The sequence below is a fragment of the Megalobrama amblycephala genome, linkage group LG6 (assembly GCF_018812025.1).
Source record: "Megalobrama amblycephala isolate DHTTF-2021 linkage group LG6, ASM1881202v1, whole genome shotgun sequence".
Taxonomy (NCBI): domain Eukaryota; kingdom Metazoa; phylum Chordata; class Actinopteri; order Cypriniformes; family Xenocyprididae; genus Megalobrama; species Megalobrama amblycephala.
In genome coordinates, this window is record NC_063049.1 from 21,253,426 (window position 1) to 21,279,505 (window position 26,080).

Sequence of the window (26,080 nt, forward strand, 5' to 3'; positions counted from 1 at the left end):
GTGATTGCAAGCAGATTGAGTTAAAGACCTATCAGCCTGCGCCATATAGAGTTTTGTGACAGAACTTTGTATTTATACGGGAAAACAGTCTAACAACTGTCTTAGCTAATATAAGCTGACACCATTTTGCTAGCTTTTGTTGTCCAGCTAATACCCATTTTCAGGTGCTTCTCTAATTAGCTGATGTCACTTTTAGGATTATGGGTAATACTATATTGTAAATAATTTCAGCTAATTTTTAAAAATTTAAGTTGAAATTAAACTGATTTATTTATTTTACATAAGCATATACAGAATAAAATGAAATTATATGTACATTCAGCCATCACTATCACAAAATAAAGCCCAACATAAAGCATAGCTTGCATTGATTTTGCATCAATGACTGTCTGACTGCTCTCTATCCCACTTTGATGTGGTTTACCAATTATGTAACTTACTAAATAAATTTAAAATGGACATTAAATACTGATTTGATTTGAAACATTTATGTGAGATGAAAGAGACTGTGGAGTAATATGAGAGACATGACAGTTATACAGTTTTGGTGATAGACCTCGTCATTTTCACATACAAACAGAGCATCTGTCCCCTTTGCAGGTCTCTTGTCATTGACGGCTCAGACCGTCTCCAGCCATCTGCCACTGGGAAGATGTTTGAATCTGATTCAAACGCTCCTGACAGCTCTCTACAATCCCGGTCTGTCTATAGTAAAACATTCATTCCCATCAGCAGCTTTTGTGACTCGTGAGAGCTTTACTCTGGAACTTTACTTTTGGCAAGAAGACCATGCAAAGATTGTACCTATTATGAAAAAGATGAAAGCTCTTATGACAGCAAAAAACAGCTTTAAAAATCTTTAACATTACATGCTGGGCCAGGAACAAGAACAAATTAACAGAATCTGCGATTATGGCAAAATCATCAGAATATAAGCTAAATTAAATATAGAGTCAGATATATATATACAACACAGACCAGAAAGAAAGCTACACTTCCCAACACATCCACTTTTAATGAAAAATTGCTTTCAATGTCCAGAGCTACAAAGAATATTAGATCATTTATAGATAATTTATTCTGTCCTCTACTGTTTTATTGAACGATTCCATTTTTAATGTATTTCATTGATCTTAGCAGGGTTGTTTAAACAGAACCTAACGTGAGCTGTAATGAGAGTATTGGCTCAGGACATCTTGGATTTCTTGAAAGGCCGTCACAAGAAACGGCAGAGAGAAACAATCCCACCCAGTAACACTAGCGCTCGGAGTCCAATTCAAGGCCTTCTCAACCAAACAAACCCAAACATCACGTATTATCAGATAAACCACAACACTGAGTCAGCAAAGACTTCAGCCCTGATCACTGACATTCTGTGCCCCTTGCTCTTCCTTGATGGATGGTGACTTGCATTTCTCAAACGTGGCATTACTGTTAATGAGGAAAGATAGCAAGCATCCACATGACAGCACATTCCTGAACGAGCCACATAACTGACACTTCATGATATTATTTGGTTTTGGGGCTGTCAGGATCCAGAACAAAATAATTACGCACATGGATCATTAGTCAAGTCAACATCAAACAGGAAACAAACAAATGTGCCCTTGTATCTGCAGGGATCTGGGTTTAGACGGAGACCACTGCTGCTCTGTGATGCACAGCAAGCTGCTCTAAAATGAGAGTTTTGAATGTATGCATAGCTGAATATCTCATTCATGTGGTGTGATGCTGTTTCTCTACTTCTGTGTTCAGTATTTGCTATGTTTATGCTTGAAGTGAAAGACAAGATCACAGTGATATATTTAATGAGTCATGGAGGCACGCTATTTTTGAATCTCTGTCCATGTATGGAGGTTATGCGTTGGATTGGATTGTGTGTGGTCTAGTCAGAAGGGCTGTCTATAAACTGACAGTGTTTTGGAGACGGGACGCTCACCTCTCCTCTGTCTCCCCTCAACACAGCTGCACAGCGAGGTCAGGCGCTGAATTAAGACTGCAAACAGATTTCAATGGATTGTCTGAGATGAGATGAGCTGAACTTAAATGGGACTGGAATGGACTTGATGTGAAATTTACCCCACCAGTGTTTGAGTTTTTCCTGCAGGATCGATGTGTAGTGAAACTCAGTAGAGCTGGAGTAAAGAGAAATGTGTGTGTGGATAAATATGATATGATACGATATGATAAAGATGATAGATGAACTGACGGATGAATAGATGAGTAGATATTAGACAGATATATAAACAGACAGGGTAATAGACAGACAGATAAATAAATAAATGGATTGATGATAGACAGAGAGACAGACTGATAGAGACAGATAGATAGAAATAGGGACGGACAGACTGATAGAGAGATAGACAAAAAGATAGAGATAGGGACAGACAGATAGATAGACAAAAGGGCAGACAGACTGATAGACAGAGAGACAGACAGAGATAGACAGATAGATCGAGATAGGGGCAGACTGATAGACAAAGGTACAGATAGACTGATAGACTTCCTCACCAGTTGCCCCAACTATGAGGATATTTTATCCAAAATTTGAAATACTTTGCCCTAACTTCACAAAAGTAAACAATAAAACACAACTTCAACATTTATTAGGTGAAAAAAGAGATTGTATCCTACTAGCAGCAAGATACATTGATACCTGTCACAAAAAGAGGGAGGAGTCGACTAATCAGTAATGCGCTCTCACTCACACACACACACACACACACACAGAATTCTAAATTGTTCATAGAATTCTAAACGTTGATTGATTAATCGTTCTGCTTTTTTTCTATATGTACATGTGATTCACTGTATGTTGATGATAGAAATGCTTTGGCAATACTTTGTAACAATTGTCATGCCAATAAAGCACTTTGAATTGAAATTGAATTGATAGAGATAGGGACAGACAGATGGACAAAATGACAGTTAGACAGATAGATCGAGACAGGGCAGACAGACAGACAAAGGGACAGATAGACAGAGAGATAGAGACAGACAGAAAAATGGACAGAATGATAGACAGAGACAGATAGATAGAGATAGGGACAGACAGACAGACTGATAGACAGAGAGATAGAGACAGATAGACAAATGGACAGCCAGACTGATAGAGATAGAGACAGATAGAAATAGGGACAGACGGACTGATAGACAGAGAGACAGAGACAGACAGGTTGAGAACTGGATAGATAGATAGATAGATAGATAGATAGATAGATAGATAGATAGATAGATAGATAGATAGATAGGGACAGACAGACTGATAGACAGAGAGACAGAGACAGACAGGTTGAGAACTGGATAGATAGATAGATAGATAGATAGATAGATAGATAGATAGATAGATAGATAGATAGATAGATAGATAGATAGATAGGGACAGACAGACAGAGAGCTAGAGACAGAAAAATGGACAGATATACTGATAGGCAGAGAGATAGAGACAGATAGACAAATGGACAGAATGATAGACAGAGACAGATAGATAGAGATGGGACAGACATACTGATAGACAGAGATAGAGACAGATAGAAAAATGGACAGAATGATAGACAGAGACAGATAGATAGAGATAGGGACAGACAGACTGATAGACAGAGAGATAGAGACAGATAGACAAATGGACAGCCAGACTGATAGAGATAGAGACAGATAGAAATAGGGACAGACGGACTGATAGACAGAGAGACAGAGACAGACAGGTTGAGAACTGGATAGATAGATAGATAGATAGATAGATAGATAGATAGATAGATAGATAGGGACAGACAGACAGAGAGCTAGAGACAGAAAAATGGACAGACATACTGATAGGCAGAGAGATAGAGACAGATAGACAAATGGACAGAATGATAGACAGAGACAGATAGATAGAGATGGGACAGACATACTGATAGACAGAGATAGAGACAGATAGAAAAATGGACAGAATGATAGACAGAGACAGATAGAGACAGATAGAAAAATGGACAGAATGATAGACAGAGACAGATAGATAGAGATAGGGACAGACAGACAGACTGATAGACAGAGAGATAGAGACAGACAGACAGACTGACAGACAGAGAGATAGAGACAGATAGACAAATGGACAGCTAGACTGATAGAGATAGAGACAGATAGAAATAGGGACAGACAGACTGATAGAGAGACAGAGACAGACAGGTTGAGAACTGGATAGATAGACAGATAGATAGATAGATAGATAGATAGATAGATAGATAGATAGATAGATAGATAGATAGATAGATAGATAGATAGATAGATAGATAGATAGGGAAAGACAGACAGAGAGCTAGAGATAGAAAAATGAACAGACATACTGATAGGCAGAGACTGATAGATAGAGAATAGAATAGAATAGAATAGAATCCTTGAATTGAATAGATACAGACAGATAGGTAGACAAAGGGACAGACAGACTGATAGACAGAGAGATAGATAGACAAAGGGACAGACAGACTGATAGACAGAGAGAAAGATAGACAAAGGGAGAGACAGACAGTTGATGGATAGATGGACGGATGGACAGACAGACAAATTGATAGGCTGTCAGACAAACAGATAAACAGACAGACAAATAAATGGATTGATGATAGACAGACAGATCACACCAGTCACAAGTATCGTTAATCATACTTTATTAAATAATAATAATAACAATAAAAAAGAACTTTTTTTCTGTACAAAGTCTACAAACAACAATTTTTGAATGTTCTGACCAGTGCCGGGATCTCCATGTCTTTTGGTGTTGGCCTCCTGTCCCAGACAGACGAGGTAATACTATCACAGCTCTGCAGCAAAGCCAAAACAGGCCAGAGCTCCAAGGCACTTGGAAAAGAGTCAACAGAGTCCAATGAAAACCAAGCTGAATACACACAATCTCTCCCTCTTCATCGCTCTCTCCCCCAACAACTGAACAATCCATGTCTCCGGCTGCTTTCCGCACTCCCTAATAAGACAGGCCCCTCACCCCCCCGCTTACCCACAAGTCAACAGAACTCCCAGCGTGGCTCTGGGGAGCGAGAGGCCAGTCGAGGTACAATAAAGAAATTTACACACTCTTCCCCCATGCGCATACTCGCTCTATCGCTTTCTTCACCTAGAGGTGAAACGTACTGTGAAATTCTCACCCTTCTCCCAGGCTTACACCAAACCTGGTCTTGTTAGCCTTCATTTTCAGCAGCCCAAAATAAACCATGGAGTAAACAGACAGGTGAAATGAAAGAAAGCAAGCATAAGGCCTGACTCCTCCGAGGCCCCAGTGGCTTTAAACCGAAGGACTGGTGTTTCAAAATGGCTCTCCTCCAAAACAGTTTGCTTAAGGCTCGATTGTTTGTACATGAAAGTGGCTTGGGGATTTTCCAGCTCCTTCACCAAAGTCGCTCTGCCAGCTTGAGTCTTTGTTCCTTCAAGAATAGGGTAAAGAGAGAAGGAGAGAAGAGAAGAAGCTCTCACTCTCTTTCCACTCTCTTAACACTCTTTAGCTCAGTGGCTCTGAATCCTTAGCAATCCATAGGTTGCGATAAATAAGTTTGAAATTGTCAGCACAGGGTCTTTAACGCTATGCTTAGAAATCAAACAGTCAAAAGCAAAAAAAAAAAAGGAGAAAAAAAAGACACAAAAGACAATCCTAATACTTCAATCTAAAAGGATTTTTTCTGAATGTAATACAGCGTGTTTTCTTTCCTCACTGTCTAATGGCCACAACAAAAACATTATGCTACAGATTGAACTTATGTATAAAACATTCATAAGAGGCGTTGACACTTCAAAACAGTTGTAGAAAGTGGCAAAAGACGGGATGGGATGGGAACTTAAGCAAGTCAGCAAAAAGACACGAGTCTAAACTAAAGCAAATGTCCACAATATTCTAGGCCACAGCGTTCACACAATAGAGACCGAGATTTCACAAGCGATCTGTCTTCTAGTCCTAGTGCCTCTCTCTCTCTCTTCTAACTTCCATTAAGCATTATTAGATTGTATTTTTCTTTACAAATCTATAGCAATATACATTTCTTTAAAGTTCTTTTTCATTTTTGAAGGGGGGGGAAAGTCATTAGGTTGATATGTGTTGATCACTCCCGCTGAGCTGTCCACAGGAAGCCTCTACGCTCCCAGTGATCCTTCCACAAAGAGATCAGCCCTATATTAGCGGCACGAGGTCCATTCACAGTTTTGGATCAGGCCGGCACCAGTTCACGAGCTGACAGAGCGCCTCTCTGGATCGGCTCCCTTCAGGCCTCGGAGCAGCAGCGCTGCTGGTTGATCTTCACCTTGTGCTTGATGCCGTCGTACAGCTCGAAGTTGTAGTTCTCCAGTGTGGTGGTGCTGCGGGAGGACAGGCCGTTGTAGGAGCAGGTGCAGTAGAGCAGGAGACCGGCGCACACCGCCCCCAACAGAACACCCAGGGAACTCATGACGATGATGGTGACCAGGATGGGATCAAGGGTGTACAGCCAGGCATTGTCTTTCTCGGAGAACCGTGTCACCGGAGGTTCTCGTGAGGGGTTGGGCGTGGTCCAGTCAGGGAATGGGAACGCTGGAAATGGGAATAGAATGTTTATCAGTCGTTGAATTTTGCAAGTAACAATGTGACCTAAATAGCTTTTGGATAAAAAACAGTAAGAGCTGAAATAAATGCAACTGACTTCACATGCCATTGACTGCAAAACATGAGTTTTGGCTTGTATTCCAGTTAACATATAGACTGGGTAAACCCAGCCTGATCTGCCGGCGATTTGATTTCGCCCGGCAACTCAGTCTGGAAACCCGTACATTCATTTCTACTGCTTCTGGGAACAGTCTGTGATTGGGAACCGCTATTGGCGGGTATAACACGATGACGATAGAGAAGCGACGGCAAGCATGACCGTCAATCCAATTCCTTTTAACCTCTCGACGATGTTTAGTTTAGCAAACAAATCGCTCGAGTGGGTGTAAATACCACTCACTTTCGTGTTTTTTTTTTTTTTTTTGCACAACCTGCAAAAATCGCTTGATGCCATTGCTGCTTCTGCAAACCGCTGATCAATGCTACAAACCAATACAAACTAAACCTGTCTGGAGTTTTCGCGTCGCTCTGCAAAGTACGTCACCCGGATCGTTGATCTGATTGGTTGAAGGACTATCCAATTGCGTGAATAATGCTCGTTGATCACGCCTCTTGTGCAGTAGAAAATACATAGCAGACTCCCCAGACCAATGTTCAATTTTAAATTGAGCTTGGTCTGGTGATAGCCAGACAAGTTAAAATATCTATACATACTTAAAATGAGTTAAATTTACTGGAGTAGTGAAATTGTATTGAATAAGACTTGTTTTCTACTATTCAAAAGTTTGGGGTTGGTAAGATTTTTTAATGTTTATCTCTTATGTCCACCAAGGCTGGATTTATTTAATCAAAAACAGTAACATTGTGAGATATTATTACAATTTGAAATAACCGTTTTCCATTTTAATATATTTTAAAATGTAATTTATTACTATGATGACAAAGCTGAATTTTCAGCATCATTACTCCAATTTTCAGTGTCACATGACCCTTCAGAAATCATTCTAATATGCTGATTTGCTGCTCAAAAAACCTTACTATCAATGTGTTATCAAACAGTTGTGCTGCTTAATATTTTTAGCGAATCTGTGATACAGTTTTTTAATCTGGATTCTTCAAAATAACAGAATTTTCTTTTTTGATCAATTTAATGCATCCTTGTAGAATAAAACTTAATTATATTAAAATATTATATTAAACCAAAACCAAAAAAGTTTTTTTTTTGTTTATTCCACTGGCATATAGTTCATATAGCTCACTAAATTTTGTTAGATTAATGCCAAAAACAAGAAATAAATATATATCTGCCAATGTGCAGGCAAAATAAACTTCATTTGAGATATATTCCCTGAAATCAAGTCTTAATATGTGAGCTTACGATGTATTGGCCAGGCATTCACATCCACATTTGTGTACTTTCTGTTGCTGGTCTAAGACTCCATTTGTGTTTATTATTAAAATACACCAGTCTAAGGCTTGAAGGTTGATGAATAGATTTACCTTGACCAATGTGCTCTCTGCCATTTCTCTGATTATTTCCAAGGTCTTCGGGTCTTCGCTCTGTTTGGAAGACAAACACAACCCAAATGAAACACTCAATGTCAAATTGAGTTGAGGCTACATGAAAACAAGCTCTTTTGGTACATTCCAAGAAAACAACATGTGCATTATTGCTCCATGAGCCAGTAACAGCAGTGTGAGCACAAAATGGCCAACATAAATAGCAAAAACTGTACACTGATGATCACACAGACTTGGGTCATCAAATCATCAAATACCCATAAAAAAGAACACAAACCACTTTAGCTGCAGTTTGTAGAAAAATATCACTTTATTGTAACATTCCATACAACATTTCCAAGACCACGAAATTCAACAGGCTAAAATATACCTCATACTGTATGTATTTAAACAGGCTGAAAATGCTGTGTTGTAGAGAGAAAAGAAAAAGCTTATATAGATGGCAGGGTCAAAGCCCCACATTCACAAAGGACAAAAAAGTGCACAAAACCACAAACCCATCAGAACGTAATGCAAATTAAGCATAATGTCGACATAATGAACATCAAAAATTCATGTTCAGTAAACATGAGTAAATACTTCAATAGACCGAACTGATTTAATCAAGTTCAAATTCTGTAGGTGGAATATTTCACCTGTTTTTAAGCAAAACATATAGAGTATACAACCTGGAGGGTTTTTTTTTGTTTTTTTTTTGCACATTAAAATTCAGTTTCTCCAGACAGACACTTTAGACGTCTACCGCTTTTTCCTGTCTCTGTCTCTGAGGAGGGGTGAAAGCATATGCTGTTTTGTGCAGGTACTATCAGAGACAGACTTTTGGCATCATATGGGGCCCCTCTGAGTGCTTTTGCTCATTAATATCTTTTGAGAGACGGCAAAAGAAGAAGAAAAAAAAAAAAACTCCAAGAAAGAATGCTTACGACAGGCTTAAGAAAATGTAATCTGGTCCATTACCTAATTAGAAATATGAAATGGTTCAAAGAAACCCTCAAAAAACAAAATAGATTTAAAAACATAATATAATCAGCTATGATTTTTAAGCAACTCAGAATAAATAGTAAAGAGAAAAACTGAGAATGAAATTAAATTAATACATTCAGACTAAAAACAACATCCAGAATCACAATTGTTTAGTCTGAGTTAAAAGTCTGATATAAATTCATACATTAATCATACAGGCATATGAAACATCCAGGACAGAAAAATGCATCTTGATCAAAACAAACCAGAACGCTTGTTAAATGTAAGGAATCAAACGGTATAATTGCTCAAGACGAGACAAGACAATTTTGTTACACATTCAATTGGGGCAGGTGGGCCACAGAAACTCAAAGAAACGTGTTGCATATCGTATAAAATTCTGCCTTAAATGAGTAAGAGGTTTCTGGCTGCGCATCGGAGACCGCATGACTCAAAACTGAACTGAACTGATGTCTCGCATGAAAAGCTGCCGTGTGTCCCATCTCCCCAGAACACACTCTACTGTATAGAGGATTAGGTTGGAAAAGAGGAGACAATGCTCCACAATGTGCCTGCTGGGTCAGATGGTCTCTCTGGCTGTCTGCAAGGATCTTTCATGTGCTTTTGTGTTTCAAACAAACCCCTTCAGACCCTGGATTTTGCAGAGAAGGTCTATATTTAAAGCAGGCTTTTCTTTGATCTCGCCCTCCATCTCCCCACACATTCTTTCGCGAAGAGCAGATAAACGGGCGAGAAAAGGGCCAGCCCGTCCGTGATGGGGGATTATTTTCACCTATTGCCAGATGGAGGACATAACAAGATATCAGGATTTACTTTCTCCTTTCATCCCAGTTGCTTTAGATGAAGCCAAAATCTGACGTGGCTGCCTGACAGATGCTTTCAGTAATGGATGAAGACTCAGACTCTTTATGTGTAAAGAGAAAAATGTTTTGTTGGGGGAATTTCCATCCTGAGCTCTGATGGCGCCTATTTTGTGTGTTTGTTTGGTGCAGAAGAAAACATTGAACACTATGTACTTGGACAGAACATCTCAGACTATAGCATGTTTTTTTTTAGAGGTATACCACTACGTTTCAAGTAGCACATGAAAGAGATGAAGCGAATACTCGCAGCACACAGGGACAATTTTTTATGTGCATTTTAAAACGTTCTCCTGCATATATAATATGTTTTGATACATTAAACAAAAAAATCTGTAGCAAGATTGTCATATGCAAATAATGCTAATAAAACAAAATGCTAATTGTTTTTTTCCCTGTCTGCTATCAAACTCAACTGATAAAACGGAAAAAAAAACATCCAAAAATACAGATAAGAGGTTGGTTAATGATTCAGTATTGAGTGACACTATAGAAGGTGGACTTGGAGATGGGCTCCAGCTATCATGCTAACGTGCCAACTCACTCCCTGAAGCAAAATCAGCTAGCGAAGCGTTCCTGCACCGTCTAACATTTGGCAGATTTACAAAGCTCTCCACTTCTGCTCTTTTACAAGACTATGTGTAAATCAAAATCTCTGGGGGAACAACACACAAATACACACACTGCTTTAGTGTTAGCTATAAAAATAAAGTCAGTGCATCAGTTAGCTGCATATACACTTAAGTTGATCTCGGCTGAGCATGAATACGAAAGGATTAAATAATAAATGAGAACAGTGATCGGCTTGAACTAGCCCAATGCCACTGAAGCGTCTTAAGGCCAATGTTGTGTCAGTCGGTCGGCCAATCAGAGGAATAGGCTGGCTAAGGCAGGGTCATGTGACCTTTGCATATAGGCGGAAAACATACTGTATCTCTTCAGACGTATTCGAAGTGCCAAAGCCCCAGTGACTTTCAGAAAAGAAGAGTTTATATATAGACACATTGACAGATACTCAAAATGAACTCTCTGAAAAGGCAAACAGCCCTCAAAATGCTTTTAAGAAGCTTCATTCAATAGTCAAAGGAGGTACCAGGAGTTTAAAAATTCAGTACATTACGTGGTACCTAAGCCTTCCGCACATATCCTGATTCTCCAGCAAGAACATTTGTCCCAGAGTGTTTGACATTCATGCTTTTGTCTCTTTGAAGCTTCTTGTTGAACTCCTTGCGTGTTCCTATGTGCACATAAGATGCGGCACACATGCAAGGAAATGTTTGCCGGTTTTCCTTTTTGTTCTGACGCCTCTCTCCAGTTGCTGTTCGCAGGCTCTCCTCGGAGTTTGGCAATGCTTCCGAGTTCTTTTGACTGTACAATAGGATTGGTCATGAACAGGAGATTAGAGCTTTCACAGTAAGGTTCCCATCCACACATACAGCTAGAGAGAGAAGAGGGAAAGGGGGTCCCTGCCAGTCAGGATTTTGGCTGGATGTCCCTTCGGCACAGCAGATCCCCTCCTTCCCAGCACTGGAGCTCCACAAAAGAGTCACAGAGAACTCAACAACTCTGGTGCTTATATCAGTCCACATCTTCTTCGCCTCATCCTCAACTTTAAGGGGCACCACGCAGGTGTCCTTGTGAAATAGCGAGAGGAAGCGATTCGTCGGTGTCGTCTCAGCACTGGGAGCAGGGCTCTTGCTTCTCTAACCTAATCGTTAGCATCGGCTCCACCCCAGGTCCGGCGAGATTCCCGGGGCCACCGCTTCCGTACTGTCCTGTATACGTGCTCTGGTAGGACACAGAGTGCTGGCTCTTCTTGGCCGCCAGGTGGTAGCGATGGCAACACAGCACCATGACCAACGTGACGCAGCCCAGGAGGAAAATGGCGCCACCTCCGGCTATTACATAATACCAGTAGGTGGGCATGGGCTGCAGGGACACTGTCGTGTCAACAGTGGGGTCGCTCCAGCCAGGTGAGGCTCCCCCTGGTGGAGAGACACAGAAGAATTGGCTTGGGGTAGAGAGGCATGCAGACTGCATAGCTTCAAGCCATCTTGGATTGTATGTGAATGATTTTGCTCTGATTTGGTGCTGCATACAAACAAAACAAACACAGACACGCAAATGCACATGCACGTCAGTGGCCCCTTCGCAGGGACTCGATAACTATTCAGATAGAGTTTGTCCTTCTAAATCACATTAAGAATGCAGACATGTGTTTTATGGGGTGTGAACAGATGATACAGTTCACTTGAAATGTGCTGATGCATGGTGGAATCTGTGCTAATTTCTTATGCAATCAAATGTGAAGGTCATAAAAGCATATTGTGTCATAAGACACCAGCACCTCCTCTCAGCCATTCTTTTGTAATGCGGTATATTCAGGGTATAAAGTATGTGTGTGTGTGTGTGTGTGTGTGTGTGTGTGTCTGTGCACGTGCTCTGTAGTTTTTCAATCTAGGGGGAAAGTTCTGTTTTCTTGCATGCATGGATCTGTGCCAGCTTCATCTGCCTCAAGCCAAAGTCTTCCATGAACCCAACCCAGCAGTGCATGAAAACTGCTCACCCACCACATGTGTACACACACACACACACACACACACACACAAACCTCCACCAATCTCTCTTTCTATTCCCTCTATGTCCTCTTCCCCTCGTCTATGCATAAACACGCATGTAATCTAGGAATTTTGACTCTATGGGAACTGCTATGGGAAAACGAATCTACTTACACTGGGAATCATTTCCATTTCAATTAAGAAAAGGGGAGTTAGTTACAAAAGGAATTGGATATTAGTGGGCTTGTGAGCTCCACAATCATTTAAAATGGAGTGTATGAGGATTATTCCACTGCAGCTGAATCTGATTGACCGCAATCATGCAGCTGTTGGGGAATAAACATATGACATCCATAGCAGCACAGCAGCTCACACACACCGCCAGAACAATGCTTTTACAAGGATAAGGTGTACCATCCATATTAGAGTGCTTTGCTTTTCTCATTTAAGTGTTGTCAGTATAGCAAATTTGTGAATGTTTTTTCACCAGTTTACAACTCGTGCAATGTCACCCCAGAAGAACATGGTACTGCTCAGATATTGCTCTTTCATAGCTCAGCAGACTGAAATAGTTCTAAAAGAGTTCACAGTGATGATTTGTATCAACTGTCTCGGATGTTTCTTAAAATTCCATAGGGAAAATTATTTGTCTATTTTTTTTTTTCATTTTATATTCTGACCTGTGTAGCACCTTGAATAGCAATTTATGTATTTAAGATGCAATACAAAAAAAAAAAAAGCATAATTGGGATTTACTATTATTAATAATACTACTACTATTTACTACTATTGAAAAAATAATATTAATATTATTATTTCCTAATAATAATATTAATAAAAACAAATAATAATAACAACAACAACAATAATAATTAGGCAGCGGCTAAGTGTAAATTAGATGCTTTTTACACTAAGTGAAAATAGCAATATATTCTATTTACACTAAGTGACAATAGCAGCATTTTCTTAGCGATATGTTATTTACACTAGGTGAAAACAGCGATATATTCTATTCACACCATGTAAAAGTATCAGTTCTTTGAGATGCATCAATTAGATGCTTTCTATACTTTATATTGGCAGATACAATTTCCACCTCAGTATTTTTGTACATTAACAGGATGCAATAATATCATAAAGTGTAAATAATTATATTAATTAAAATTATTAAATGGATGCTGTCTTATTGGGAGAATAAAAACCCTCCCTACACCTTCCCCTAACCCTACCCAATAAACACTTTTAATATTATTAAACACTTGTTCGCAGTTTATTTCCACTTTTAGAACATTATTTTCATTTTTATTGAAAATAAATCCGAGCTCGGCAAAAGGCGGATTCAAACCCGTCAATTGCGTTAAAAGCCAGGTCTGCGAACATTACTCGCTACTGCTGCACCACTGAAGTTGATGAATTCTGCATGACTTTTTTAGAACTTGCGTGGTCCAACCAGACTTTGGTGGGCGGAGCAAGTGTAAATAGTGTTAAAAGGGATGCTATATGCACTTAGTATAAAAAGACACTATGTAATCGGCATTATATACTACTACTACTACTACTACTACTACTACTACTACTACTACTAATAATAATAATAATAATGAGACCATTTTTAATGATTACAGAGCTAATTATGTGGATAGCATTGCTTAGATAATTTGGTTTAGGAAGAACTTGGTGAGAAATGTTTTTGAAATGTCAAGGGGTGACATACACCAACTGAGTCTACAGGCCACATTTGATGATGTTTAGCATGACAACACCATATACAGTAACACAGCACATGATGTGAGGCTACAGATGCATGCTGGGATACAGCCCATGCTCCAAATGTCCATATGACAATAATGATGGTGAGGACAATAACCATGATGACGGTAATGGGTTGACATCAAGACACCAACGTCAATGAACGAACAACTAAACACACAAAATCGGTGTTGAATCTGACTCATTTAAACTTTGTTGTGCGATTGGAAACAGACTCTACAGAATCCCTGTGTGCTGCTGGTGTGAAGCTTAATCAAATTAACAATGATTATCAAAAGCACTTTAGGTGATGCAAGCTGCTAGGCAACAAGCAGGAAGCACAAACATTGGCACAGGAAATGACAATATGCCAGAAACTCACCAGTCATTTCAGGGGGGAATGCAGCGAAGGGTTCTGAAACAAGAAGGAAAAAAAAGATTGACAGAATGAATTGTTAGGTGCTGTGAATTCCACCCTTCTGATTGGCTTAATATATATCCTGATATCTCAGTGATATCTATCAGGTAAGGACATTTCCTGCATGATATTCATTACAATTCTTATAGCCCCTTTAACTACACATGTAAATTATTATTAATAGAACTCCCCAGCAACACTGTAGCTCATTACAAAGACAATTTTTGTAGAGGGGTCTGAATTCACAAACACAGGTTAAGGAGAAGAAAAAAGACAGACAGAGTGAAGAAGGGAGGAGAATAGGATTGGGCTGTTTGTCATTTGGCAAACTTTGCTGCGCACACACTCAGAATGCCAGAGAAACAGAATGGCAGTTCAGAATGTTTGGAATGCAGTCGCTTTAAAAGGGAACTCAGCAGAGAGGCAGGGGACAGATTTGGCAGCGACGCAGGGGCTGGCGCATGCACACCGAACAGCTTTAATTAATAAGAGCAGTCCCAAAGCCTTCGGCGGAAGCGTGTACGTGAGCCACTGAATGACAGCTCGCATCAATATCTTGATTCATAACTAATCTTACTTTTGCTGATCATTGTTTAAGTATAATAAGTCATATGACCTCAGAGGAAAAGCAATGTTTTGCTCAGTAAATAACCTTCACGGCATTGTGAGTGACTGGCCATGTAGCGAAGAGCTTTGTTCGACATTAATGTCTGTTCTGTGTTTGTGAAAAGCTACACCGTCGAGAGCAGGCCTGCCTGGTTATTCCCTGGCATGGCTCTGGAAAGCTCTGTTTACAAATAAGAGACGAGAAGGAAAAGAAACTAATGAAACATAGATTGGGATCAGAGCCCACAGGGTGAGTGTGGCCTAGTTTTCAGCTTTTTGTGTGAGCCGAGCACTTGAAAAACACTTTCTATGTGATTAATTTTTTTTCTTGGGCTTGAATGGGATGGGCATGGAAAGCTACAGTAAGAATGGATCGTTTGGTGACAGGCAGGGTCCAAAATATAGTTTTTGTCACATCTGACAAAAACTAGTATGGGGAACACATATACACTATTAACTATGACTTTTCCCTCAATAAACTCCTAATTTACTGCTTAGTAAGGTAGTCGTTAAGTTTAGGTATTGGGTAGGATTAACATTGTAGAATATGGTCATGTAGAATAATATGTGCTTAATAAGTACTAATAAACAGCCAATATTCTAGTAATATGCATGCTAATAAGCAACTAGTTAAAAGAGCCTAAAATAGTGTTACCAAAAACAGAAACTATTTTGCTGTTTTTTTAAATAAAAAAATAAATATTTAAAATATAGCAATAAATGCAAATCCCTATGACAAATGTAATAATTTAATCTGACTTTTTTTTCTCTATTTTATTTTTGTAATTTAAGTTAATTTTCATTTTAGGCTTAATTTAAAGAAAATTCCCCTTTGTTTACTTGTCAAAGCAAATTTTGCTTGCATCTGGTGCTTGGCATTTTGGTCCCTGGTGACAAATATGGTGGATGATGGCTGACAGAGAGAAATAAAGCAAGACAAAGAAAGATCCAGATGTTGATACTTACGTGTACACTGCTCAAGCTCCATGCTGGAGCTCATATGGATGTTGTCGACCCAGATGTGCCCTCGACTGCCTCGCTCAAAGAAGCCCTCGATGACAACCTTGCAAATTTAAAGCAAAAGAAAGAGATTTAAAGACTGTACGTTTCCATCAGCACTGTTACTGGTGTCAATTCACATCCTGTATTACTCTCAAGTCAATGTTTATCATTATATATACATGGCAACACTATTAACTACAACTTTTCCCTGAATAAACTCCTAATTGACTGCTTATTAATAGTTAGTAATGTAGTTGTTAAGTTTAGGTATTGGGTAGGATTAACATTGTAGAATATGGTCATGCAGAATAATAAGTGCTTAATAAGTACTAATAAACAGCCAATATTCTAGTAATATGCATGCTAATAAGCAACTAGTTAAAAGACCCTAAAATAAAGTGTTACCATATACATCACGGATGAGTATCTATGCACCTGATATTCTTTAGGGGACTGAGGCAGGATGGTCCGGCCTTCCCTCCACATGGGCCCCTGGTCTCCTTTCAGTGCCCAGAGCAGTGTCTCCTCCTGGTCATCGTCCCGGAGCAGCACACGCAGACTGTCCTGACCTTCACCCTGAAGCTGGTAGTAGAAGAGCAGACAGACGGGCCGACGCTCGGGTCCCACCGATGGGCTCATTAAACGTGCGCGCTGCGGCTCTGACTTGGGACTCGCCTCCACGTACAGGAAATTCCCAAAATCTGTAGAGAGAAAGAAACAAGTGCTGATGTTAAACATCTTTTGTTGGTCCTGGAACAACATTCTTGTCAAAGAAACATGTTCCAACAACTTCCCAACCCTAATCATTTCCCTAAACCAAAACCTTAACCCTATACTAACCAGGATATAGATCCAGGAACAAGCCTTAACTTAGAGATCTCACTGTAAGCCAAATTTAATTCTGTTTCTTTCTCGCCGTTACATTGCACTGAACAATCTGGTATGTTTTTTTAGGTTGCTAAGTAATAAATAATTGAACCATTATTTTTTAATGGAGGGAAGGAAGCAGAAAATAAGCTCAGACATAAAAGCACATCCCCCCCTGTTTTCAGAGGAAAGAGTCCTTACAACAATCTCTGTCAGATCCCACTGTGGATGTCTCAGTAAAGCGGAAGAAAAATGAATGGGAGAGGAGAGGAAGAGCGGAAAACAACAATCAAAGAGGAGGTTGGGAAACACTCTGTGAGTGATCTGACTGGACAGCATGGCACCAGAAATGATCATCATTACCCATGCTCCCTCAGCTATAATTCGAATGCTCCTACCTTCCACTGATGTATAGAGAAATGGCATAGTCATTTCCGTTCGCCCTACTTTGACACATTTCTCATCCCAAACTTATTGAAAATACAGCACTGAAATCAGAGATCAGATCGGGCTGTCGCTGGTGTTCCTTTATGAGATGCCTAAATAGATTATGCACTTAATTAAAGCAAAAGAACTTCCTCTGTTTAATCTTGGGTATACATATAGGAAAATGAATTACCCTTTCACAGGGAAAGTTCACCGTAGCTCAGACGCAGTTTAGCTTAGGTAGATGTGCCTGTGAGGTAACCAGAGGGCAGGGAAAGGCACTTCTGGGATTATTGTTTTTTAAGTGGAACCTTCTACACCTAAAGTTAATTAGGCTGACTGCGTATTAACCCTTTCTGGTCCTCTGTTTTTCCGTTTCCTGGTTAAATCACTGGGGTATGAACACTCTGGAATGCTCAGAGATCTGTTCCAGGAGCCATGGGATCTACACGGCTTACTGTGATGTTGGATCGTTTTATGGGAGTGAGCTGTGCTATAAAGTGAATGAGTTGAGCAGCTCTTGTCCGGGGATGGTGGGAAGCCAGAAACATACTATGGAAGTCCGTTTCCACCTTGGACTTTGTGACTGTTTATCTTGTAATTGTAATTCTTAATGTGACTTTATATCTATTTGTTTTTTTACTTCTGTCCTTTACTGAAAAGAAACAGGCTTCCATACAAAACATCTGGTCGAATCTGGCAGTCAATGGAGAAAGTTGCTTTTTGGCCCCAGATGATGTATGTACATCATCTACGAGCTGGGGTTTACCAACCAAACCTTGACCCTTTGACCTTAAAGACTGTAGATACAGTACTAAAGCATTAGTTAAAGAATACAATGTGTGCTTGTGTTATGAATTACATTCAGACACATTTTGGAAACCAATTATGTGTAAAATCGAGTTTGCGTATCTAGAAGTTTTGTGTTAAGGGATCTACATAGTTTGTTTGGAGAAGGTGAGGAATGTGACGTGACACCCCTGGTGTTAAAGAGGGAGAGAGAGAGTGTGTGTGTGAGAGAGAGAGGCGAAAACCTTAGGCTTGGGGGTTCACTTGGTTTGGGAATGGTTAAAACAGGAGAGGATTCTTTCCTCTTGACTACTGGAACTCTCTTTAAATCCTGACATATGGAAAACAGTGCAAGATTGTTTTAACAGCCTCACAAGGCAGAGTACTCCAGGAAAGCAGTGAGGACATGGAGAACTGTGTGTGTGAATGTGTGTGTGTGTATGGTTGGTTTTTGTGATTTATGAGGACACAAATTTATATAATGACATGGATATTACACTGGTATTACGACATAAACATGAAAGCACATTTTATGAGTGCTTATATTTAAAATAGCTTTAAAAACATACTAAACAATGTTTTATTAAAAATGTAAAAATGCAGAATGTTTTCGGTGATTGGTAGGTTTAGGGGTAGGGATAGTGTAGGGGGATAGAATATACAGTTTGTACAGTATAAAAACCATTAAGCCTATGGAATGTCCTCACTTTGATAGCAAAACTAACCTGTTTGTGTGTGCGTGAGTGAGTGTGTGTGTGTGCATGCAGAATTAGTGAAGCACTCATCTTTTTTTCACGTAGGGTTGATAAAGGTCAGGTAAGCTCAGGGATGTGAAGAGAGGAACAAACTCCCAGAGGAAGAACGAGGATGGACTGAGAGAGTGACAGATACTATTCCCAGATTTCAACCATCACATTAATTACACACCAGTAATGAGATGGATGGATGGAAAAAGAGAGGTAAGTGCATGTGTGTGGATTCATAAAGAGGACAAGGGCAAAGGAAGGTCTAAAAATGTATTTTGTGCAGTACGGTCACAGTAGGTCAGCATACATCACAAGACTTCCTTTTAATCCTTCTTCTGCAGTCCCTGTTTATTTTCTCAACAATTCTTATTAATCAAGTACATTTGCCTTCTTAAAGTTCCTGATATTCCCAATGCTATCCTAAAATATTCACAATGTTTTTGTTTATGTTTGAAGATATTGGTGCAAACATTTGTTAGTTTGTTTTAAGCTATGTAATAACTTTTATAAAGATGTACTTACTGTCAGATCCCAGTGTTAGATCCAGACTAGGACTAGAGGAACTATAGAGAGACCACTTCAAATCAGACATGGGGTCGTGGGTCCATCCACACATACTCTGCTCAAAGTCACACAGACCACCCAGAGATGACAGAGTGGTGGGAGCTGGGAAAAAAGAAAGAGCAAACCATACTCATTTTCCATGATCTCAGACCCTGTTGCAGGCTCTCCAATAACACACACATACTATATGTGTCCTCTTTTCCTGCTTCATGAAATCATTATACATACTGTATGTCTAACTGCACAGCGTATTTAATTAAACCTAACCAGTGCTGTTTATATCCAAGCAATACTTTGTGTAAAACTGTGTCACAATTTGTCTCATTTTACAAACAGAGATTCCCCTCTCACTGTATTTATTTCCAGTTTCATTGTACATAGCAGATTCCTGTTTCACTGTATGTGCACAGATTCCTGTCTCACAGTACATGTGTAATAAAGGCCAGCTAGTAAGAGTTGTGCAGATAAACCTCCCTTGTTAGCGTGCCCACCTCCCACACCGGAGACCCGGGTTTCGAGGCCCGCACAAAGCGGGGCGAGTAGGACCTGAGGGGTTATATTGGTGCCGTGACCCGGATGGGAGTGAGGTTTGTAATGGAGGCCAGCTAGTAAAAGCTGTGCAGATAAAGCTCACTCCCTTGCCTCAAGAGGCACACTAAAAACTGCAGCCTTTAAGGGTTAGTGTCGGTCGCTAGTGCGCCTCTTGAGGCAAGGGAGTAAGGTTAATCTGCACAGCTCATATTAGCTGGCCTCCGTTACACTCACCCCCCTAAACCTCACTCCCACCACTGTCCTCACTAGTCACGGCACCAGTGTAACCCCTCAGGTCCGACTTGCCCCGCTCTGTCTGGGCCTCAAACCGTGGTCTCCAGTGTGGGCTGTGGTCTTGGTCTTTAGCCTCCTTGTTAGCATGCCCGCCTCCCACACAAAAGACCCGGGTTCGAGGCCCGCACGGAGCATGGCGAGTAGGACCTGATGGGTTACATTGGTGCCGTGACCCGGATGTGAGTGAGGTTTAGGGGGTTGAGAGTAACGGAGGCCAGCTAGTAAAAGCTGTGCAGATAAACCTCACTCCCTTGCCTCAAGAGGCGCACTACAAACTACAGCCTTTAAGGGCTAGCGTCAGTCGCCAGTGTGCCTCTTGAGGGAAGGGAGTGAGGTTTATCTGCACAGCTTATACTAGTTGGCCTCCCTTACACTCACTCCCACCACTGTCCTCACTAGTCACAGCACCAGTGTAACCCCTCAGGTCCTACTCGCCCTGCTCTGTGGGGGCCTCGAATCCTGGCTCCGGTCTTTAGCCTCCTTGTTAGCGCACCCACCTCCCACACCGGAGACCCGGGTTTGAGGCCCGCACAGAGCATGGCAAGTAGGACCTGAGGGGTTACACATGAATGTTTACAGTCTCACTGTATGTGAAAGACTGCCATTTCACTGAATGTGCACAGGTTCTTGCCTCACTCTACATGACAGATTCCTGTCTCACTGTACACTGCAGTTTCCAGTTTCATTCTACGTAAGAGACTGTTGTCTGTCTCACTGTATGTGACAGATTCCTGTTTCACCGTACTGTATGTGCACAGATTTCAGCCTTACAGTATGTGCACAGATTGGCCTTGCTGTTGCTGCTTTATTAACATGCAGACACTGACAGTCTCATCTACATGGAGCGCCGTGTCTCAGCATTTAGCGAGCCTCCATCAGCCATCCATCCAAAGGCATGCTGCTATGCTAGTTATCATAATGTTAGCGTTCATGCTGCGAGCCTCTACTCATCAACACATAAGTGTGTAGAAATGGAGGGGCGGCAATCTGTTATTAGAGCTCTGGGAAAAGCAAGGCTGCAATTACACAGCAGAGTACTGTAAATAAAAGTGCATGTGTGATATACTGAAATTGCTTATATAAACATTCGTTAATTAGATATGCTCTACTAGATATTCCCATTACATGTCAGCCAAGTACTGAGTCTTTGTAATATTTATTGATCTGACTGTATATATTGATATTCACTCTATACAGCAAGATATGATCTTGTACACTAGTAATGTATTCTGCAAGTAAGGTGCTCTGTTTGATTACCTGGTGTCCTGTGGGCGGTACTTGTCGCTTCCTGAGGGGAAAGGGTAGGCGTGGCAGTGTCAGGAATGGTGGTAGATTCTAAAAGAAAGTAAAAAAACAGTACATTTTAGAACTAAGCCTGAGACTAAGAAAAATGTGTAAGGCACAATTAATGTTCTCCAAAGAAGACCATTGTACCAGTGCTGATGAATACGGAAATCTCCCTAACCCAGACCCACACACACACATAGTGTCTGGCAAACACTCCTCAAATACGAAATGACAGAATAATCATGCATGATTGCACACAGGCAAGCATGCACACCAGCATCTGTCCCCCCAAAAAGTGGCCACAACCACCAGACACACGTAAACCAGACTGAGACAATTAAAAATGTGCACATGCACCACATGTGCACATTGTGCGTTTACAATAAGAGGAATATTAGAAAACCACAACTAGAAAAAAATTCTGAGCATCTGAGAGCTATTTACGGTGGAGAGAGCATATTCTGTAGATGATAGCCCCATCACCACTGCCATTCCACCTCAGACAACTGTAGTTACTGTACCAGTTACCCACAATGCGTTTAAAAGTGAAACCATTGCTGCCACAGCTATTTTCCATGAGTCACAAGATTTCTAAAGACATTCCCTCCTCTGACTGTCTCTCGCTCGCTTTCGTTTTTACACAGCAACATAGTTGACTCCTTAAGCTTTATTTCTGTTCTTTCCCTTCACATCTCTCACCTATAAGCGATGTGAGTTTTGGCCAAAATGACAAGAGAGACGGCAACAAAACTTTCAGTGTCGGTGATTGCAACAGCACTCTTACATGGTTTCTGCGGTGATCATTTGTGATGACAGAAAATGTTAAATCAGCCGTTGCATCTCTCTTTGTTCCCTGCGGGGGATCAAGCGAATGAAGATTTAGAGACAACGAGGCGTAAATGAGTAATGATTGTCAGCTCTTAAAGTCATTAATGTCATTACTCTTAACAATTCCCTGCTTAATTGGCAAATACGTGAGTGGCGTAACACTAATCATGTAGACACTTTAGCACAACATGAAAAGGAGAGGCCTACTGTAATATTAATATGTTATTAATTTCTATAAGCGGGTGCGTACATGAAAGGGATGCACCAGCTGGCTGCTTCTGACATTAAACTCTATTAATTTTCTGCCCTTTACAAATGCAATTAACCTCCCAGCAAGTCCTGGATATCTGGGAACTGAGAACTCTCTGTCAGGTAACACACCTTTCATTCTTTAGCTTCACATACATAAAGTATGACACATTTGTGTCCCATCTAATGTACAGTACTGTTTACATGTCTGGGGTCAGTAAGACTGTACGTTTTTGCAAAGAGTTTTTGATTATGCTTTTTAAGGCTGCATTTATTTGATCAAAAATACATTAGTATTGTGAAATATGACTTTATATCTGTGATGGCAAAGCTGAATTTTCAGCACCATTACTCAGTCTTCAGTGTCACATGATCCTTCAAAACATATTTTTTAGGCTTCTTTGATTAACAGAAAGTTCGAAAGAACAGGATTTATTTGAAATTCTTAGGCACGTCAGTATTTTCCCTCCCAAAAAAGGGTTCTAAGCAGTTATTTATATCTTTTGCTGTTGTGTACTAGTAGGAAATATCAATTCATATTTCCAAACAATCCTTTTGCCATTAATTGTAATAATCCAGAAAGATTTTTGAATGCACAATAAGTCTAACAGCCGGTGCTCCACATGGATATCTGATCTCACCATCATCGAATCCGTCTGTGATTAGTAGTATATATATATATGTATCCATTAAAGGTTTGTTAACAGGGAGGTCAAACAGCCGATATGAGCACAAGTGGTCCATCATAGTATCACAGGCTCGTTCAACAAGTCTTATCATGTACCTCTCAATTAGCATAATCTTTAACAATATTTAATATTATTTACACATTTTTTTTCTTGGACTAACACCCAATATTCCTCTTAACATGATTTCTATTTACCCTATGTGATATATGCTGCTAATTTCTCCCTATACCTGAAGCTCCAGCTATGGATCAGAGCAAGACACGGCAATAGATTTCCAATATGCTCTAAAGCTCTACTGATGCAGCCAATTGATCTGGATCCCAGAACTCTCTGGGCGTCGCCTGAGATTTCCTTCACAGCCTGATAACACATTAAGGCCATGAAATGTTTCCAAGTCTCAAAGACAGACCAGATATTTACAAGCAAGGGCTAGTTTTGGGGTCAGTCCTCCACACCCTGAAGGATTACCTTGTTTTTAACCTCTGTATTCAGGGCACAGAGCGGAGTTAGCCCTGTTTCCTACCTCATGGGCCCCGCTGAGCCTCGGCAATCTCTGACTCAGCATTTTCATAGCAAGATGGAAAAAATGTTCAATTACATAGAAAGCCTTGGAGTAAATGTGCCCCTGGCAGGCAGACCGGCCATACTTCAGCGCCTGACTGAGATCTTGAGCAGAGACTGCATAACAAGGAAAAACAAAGAATGATTTGCATTTGGGAGACTGTGTGGAGTAACAAACAGAGAACGGGAGTCAGATCGGATCAGCAACTGTGAAAGTGATCATCAAAAGCTGATGTGAGCGAATTATAACAATGTGTTCAAGTACACAACCACATTAACCGAAATATTAAACATGCTCCAAACATGCGCACGCACACAAACACTGATGCTTATTCAAAGGCAAACTAATTAAACATTTCCAACTTGAAAGACGAGGCTTTTGGCCTCCAGAATTCAATAACAAAGCCGTTTTCCAGCGGCACTGAACTAATTAAAGCTTTTGTCTCTGTGTCTTTTGAACACAGAAAGTAACAGAAGGTTTATCATGTTTATCTCTCAGCTAGTAAATTCCCCAAATACAAACGCACAGATACACTGAGTTCAGACAGGCCTGTGTGCTTGGCCTCTGATAAGGACTTTCCTCATGAGCGCAGTTAAACCAACAAATCATCTCCAGGTGATGAATATCAAATATGCTTCACATGCCTAGAAATATTCAAGCCATAAGTGTTAATATTCACATCAGATGTCCTCAGAGAACCTTGCTTCAAAACAACAGCGGCTATTAAAAAAAAAAAAAAAAAAAAACTGGCTTGATAGAGAGTGAATACTTATCACAAACTATTCAAATGTAAGAATAATAAACACTTACAAAATAAAGAAGAGTCATCTTCAAAACAGTTTTTAAGGTTATACACTGCATAACTTAATGCTACGGCGAGTTGTTTAGCACCAGATAACCAATCTTAAAGCTTGCTTCATTAAATATTAATATGCAGTTGTGTTGCGTTGGTTAATCATGTTAAACAACAATGGAAAACCAATAACTGGAGTGATTACAACACAGTATTATATAGAATTATGTTTCATAAGATTTCAAGAGATTAAAAGATTTCAAGATACAAGTTGGTGATGTTATATGAATTCATATATTTGATTCATATGATTTTTAGAAGAAAAAAAAAATACAAAGCATGAACTAAGTCTGTGGGGCATAAGCAGATCATACAAAAAATGCAAAATATGAATTGTCATGAGAGTGTGATGGAAAATTCTGCCATCATTTGCTCACCCTCATGTCGTTCCAAACCTGCATATCTTTTTATCTCTTATGCAGAACACAAAAGATGATATTCTGACAAATTTATATTTTTTTGTCTTTACAATGAAAGTCAAAGGGGTCCAATATTGGACTCCATTGGCTGTCATTGTTTGGACAAGAACAGTTGAAATATTCTTCAAAATATCTTCATTTGTGTTCTGCAGAAGAAACAAAGTCATACAGGCTTTGGCAGAATTTTCATTCAGTTTCCAGTAGGAGAGCTGTACTGTACACTGGAAAGACCAAAGTAGGCACGTATTATATAATAATGAGCAGGGAAGACATGTTGTATGGAAAAAGAGGAGGGGAGGAGATTAACCTAAATATTTACACTGGGAGGATATGAAGAATGACATGTGGGCTTTGTGGGTAAATGCCTGTGTGCAAACATGGGTTGTGTAGGGGGACTACACTAAACAGAAACATGTGGATGAGAACTTCAAAGCGCCAATTCAACTAGATGAGGGGAGCTGTCGTCCTTCAGCTCACATGCATCCATCCTGATAGAGAGATCGCAGTGAAAGACGGTGAGGGAGACCCTCGGTTTTGGCGAGAGAATGAGGTCGAGCCAGAGAGCAGAGAGAAGTGATTACACTCTCCTTGTCAAAGATGAGAAGAACAGGAAACAATTTTCCATCACATCTCCAGCTGCCCAGGCAAGGAACGAAGAGTGGAATGCTGTGTCCTAAACCACACCCACTGTTCCCTTGACGGACGGCCACAGGCCTCTCCCG

At 40.2% G+C, this 26,080-nt stretch overlaps 1 protein-coding gene across 3 annotated transcripts in view; it reads right to left on the reverse strand.

Annotated features, from left to right (window-relative positions):
• Nucleotides 1-4,626: 4,626 nt before the first annotated feature.
• nrp2b (neuropilin 2b) overlaps nt 4,627-26,080 on the reverse strand; it is an 87,825-nt gene continuing 66,371 nt past the window's right edge. Inside the window, exons 11-17 of one of the 3 annotated variants that reach the window (XM_048193358.1) lie at nt 21,729-21,806; nt 19,605-19,748; nt 16,690-16,955; nt 16,219-16,315; nt 14,611-14,643; nt 8,057-8,116; nt 4,627-6,544 (exon numbers count right to left, since the gene is read on the reverse strand). In XM_048193358.1, the coding sequence (XP_048049315.1) occupies nt 6,240-6,544; nt 8,057-8,116; nt 14,611-14,643; nt 16,219-16,315; nt 16,690-16,955; nt 19,605-19,748; nt 21,729-21,806 (983 nt within the window). In that variant the 3' untranslated portion in view covers nt 4,627-6,239. Of the gene's footprint in view, nt 6,545-8,056; nt 8,117-8,363; nt 11,907-14,610; nt 14,644-16,218; nt 16,316-16,689; nt 16,956-19,604; nt 19,749-21,728; nt 21,807-26,080 lie in introns of those variants that run through there. The other 2 variants (XM_048193359.1, XM_048193360.1) reach the window with 2 other exon arrangements.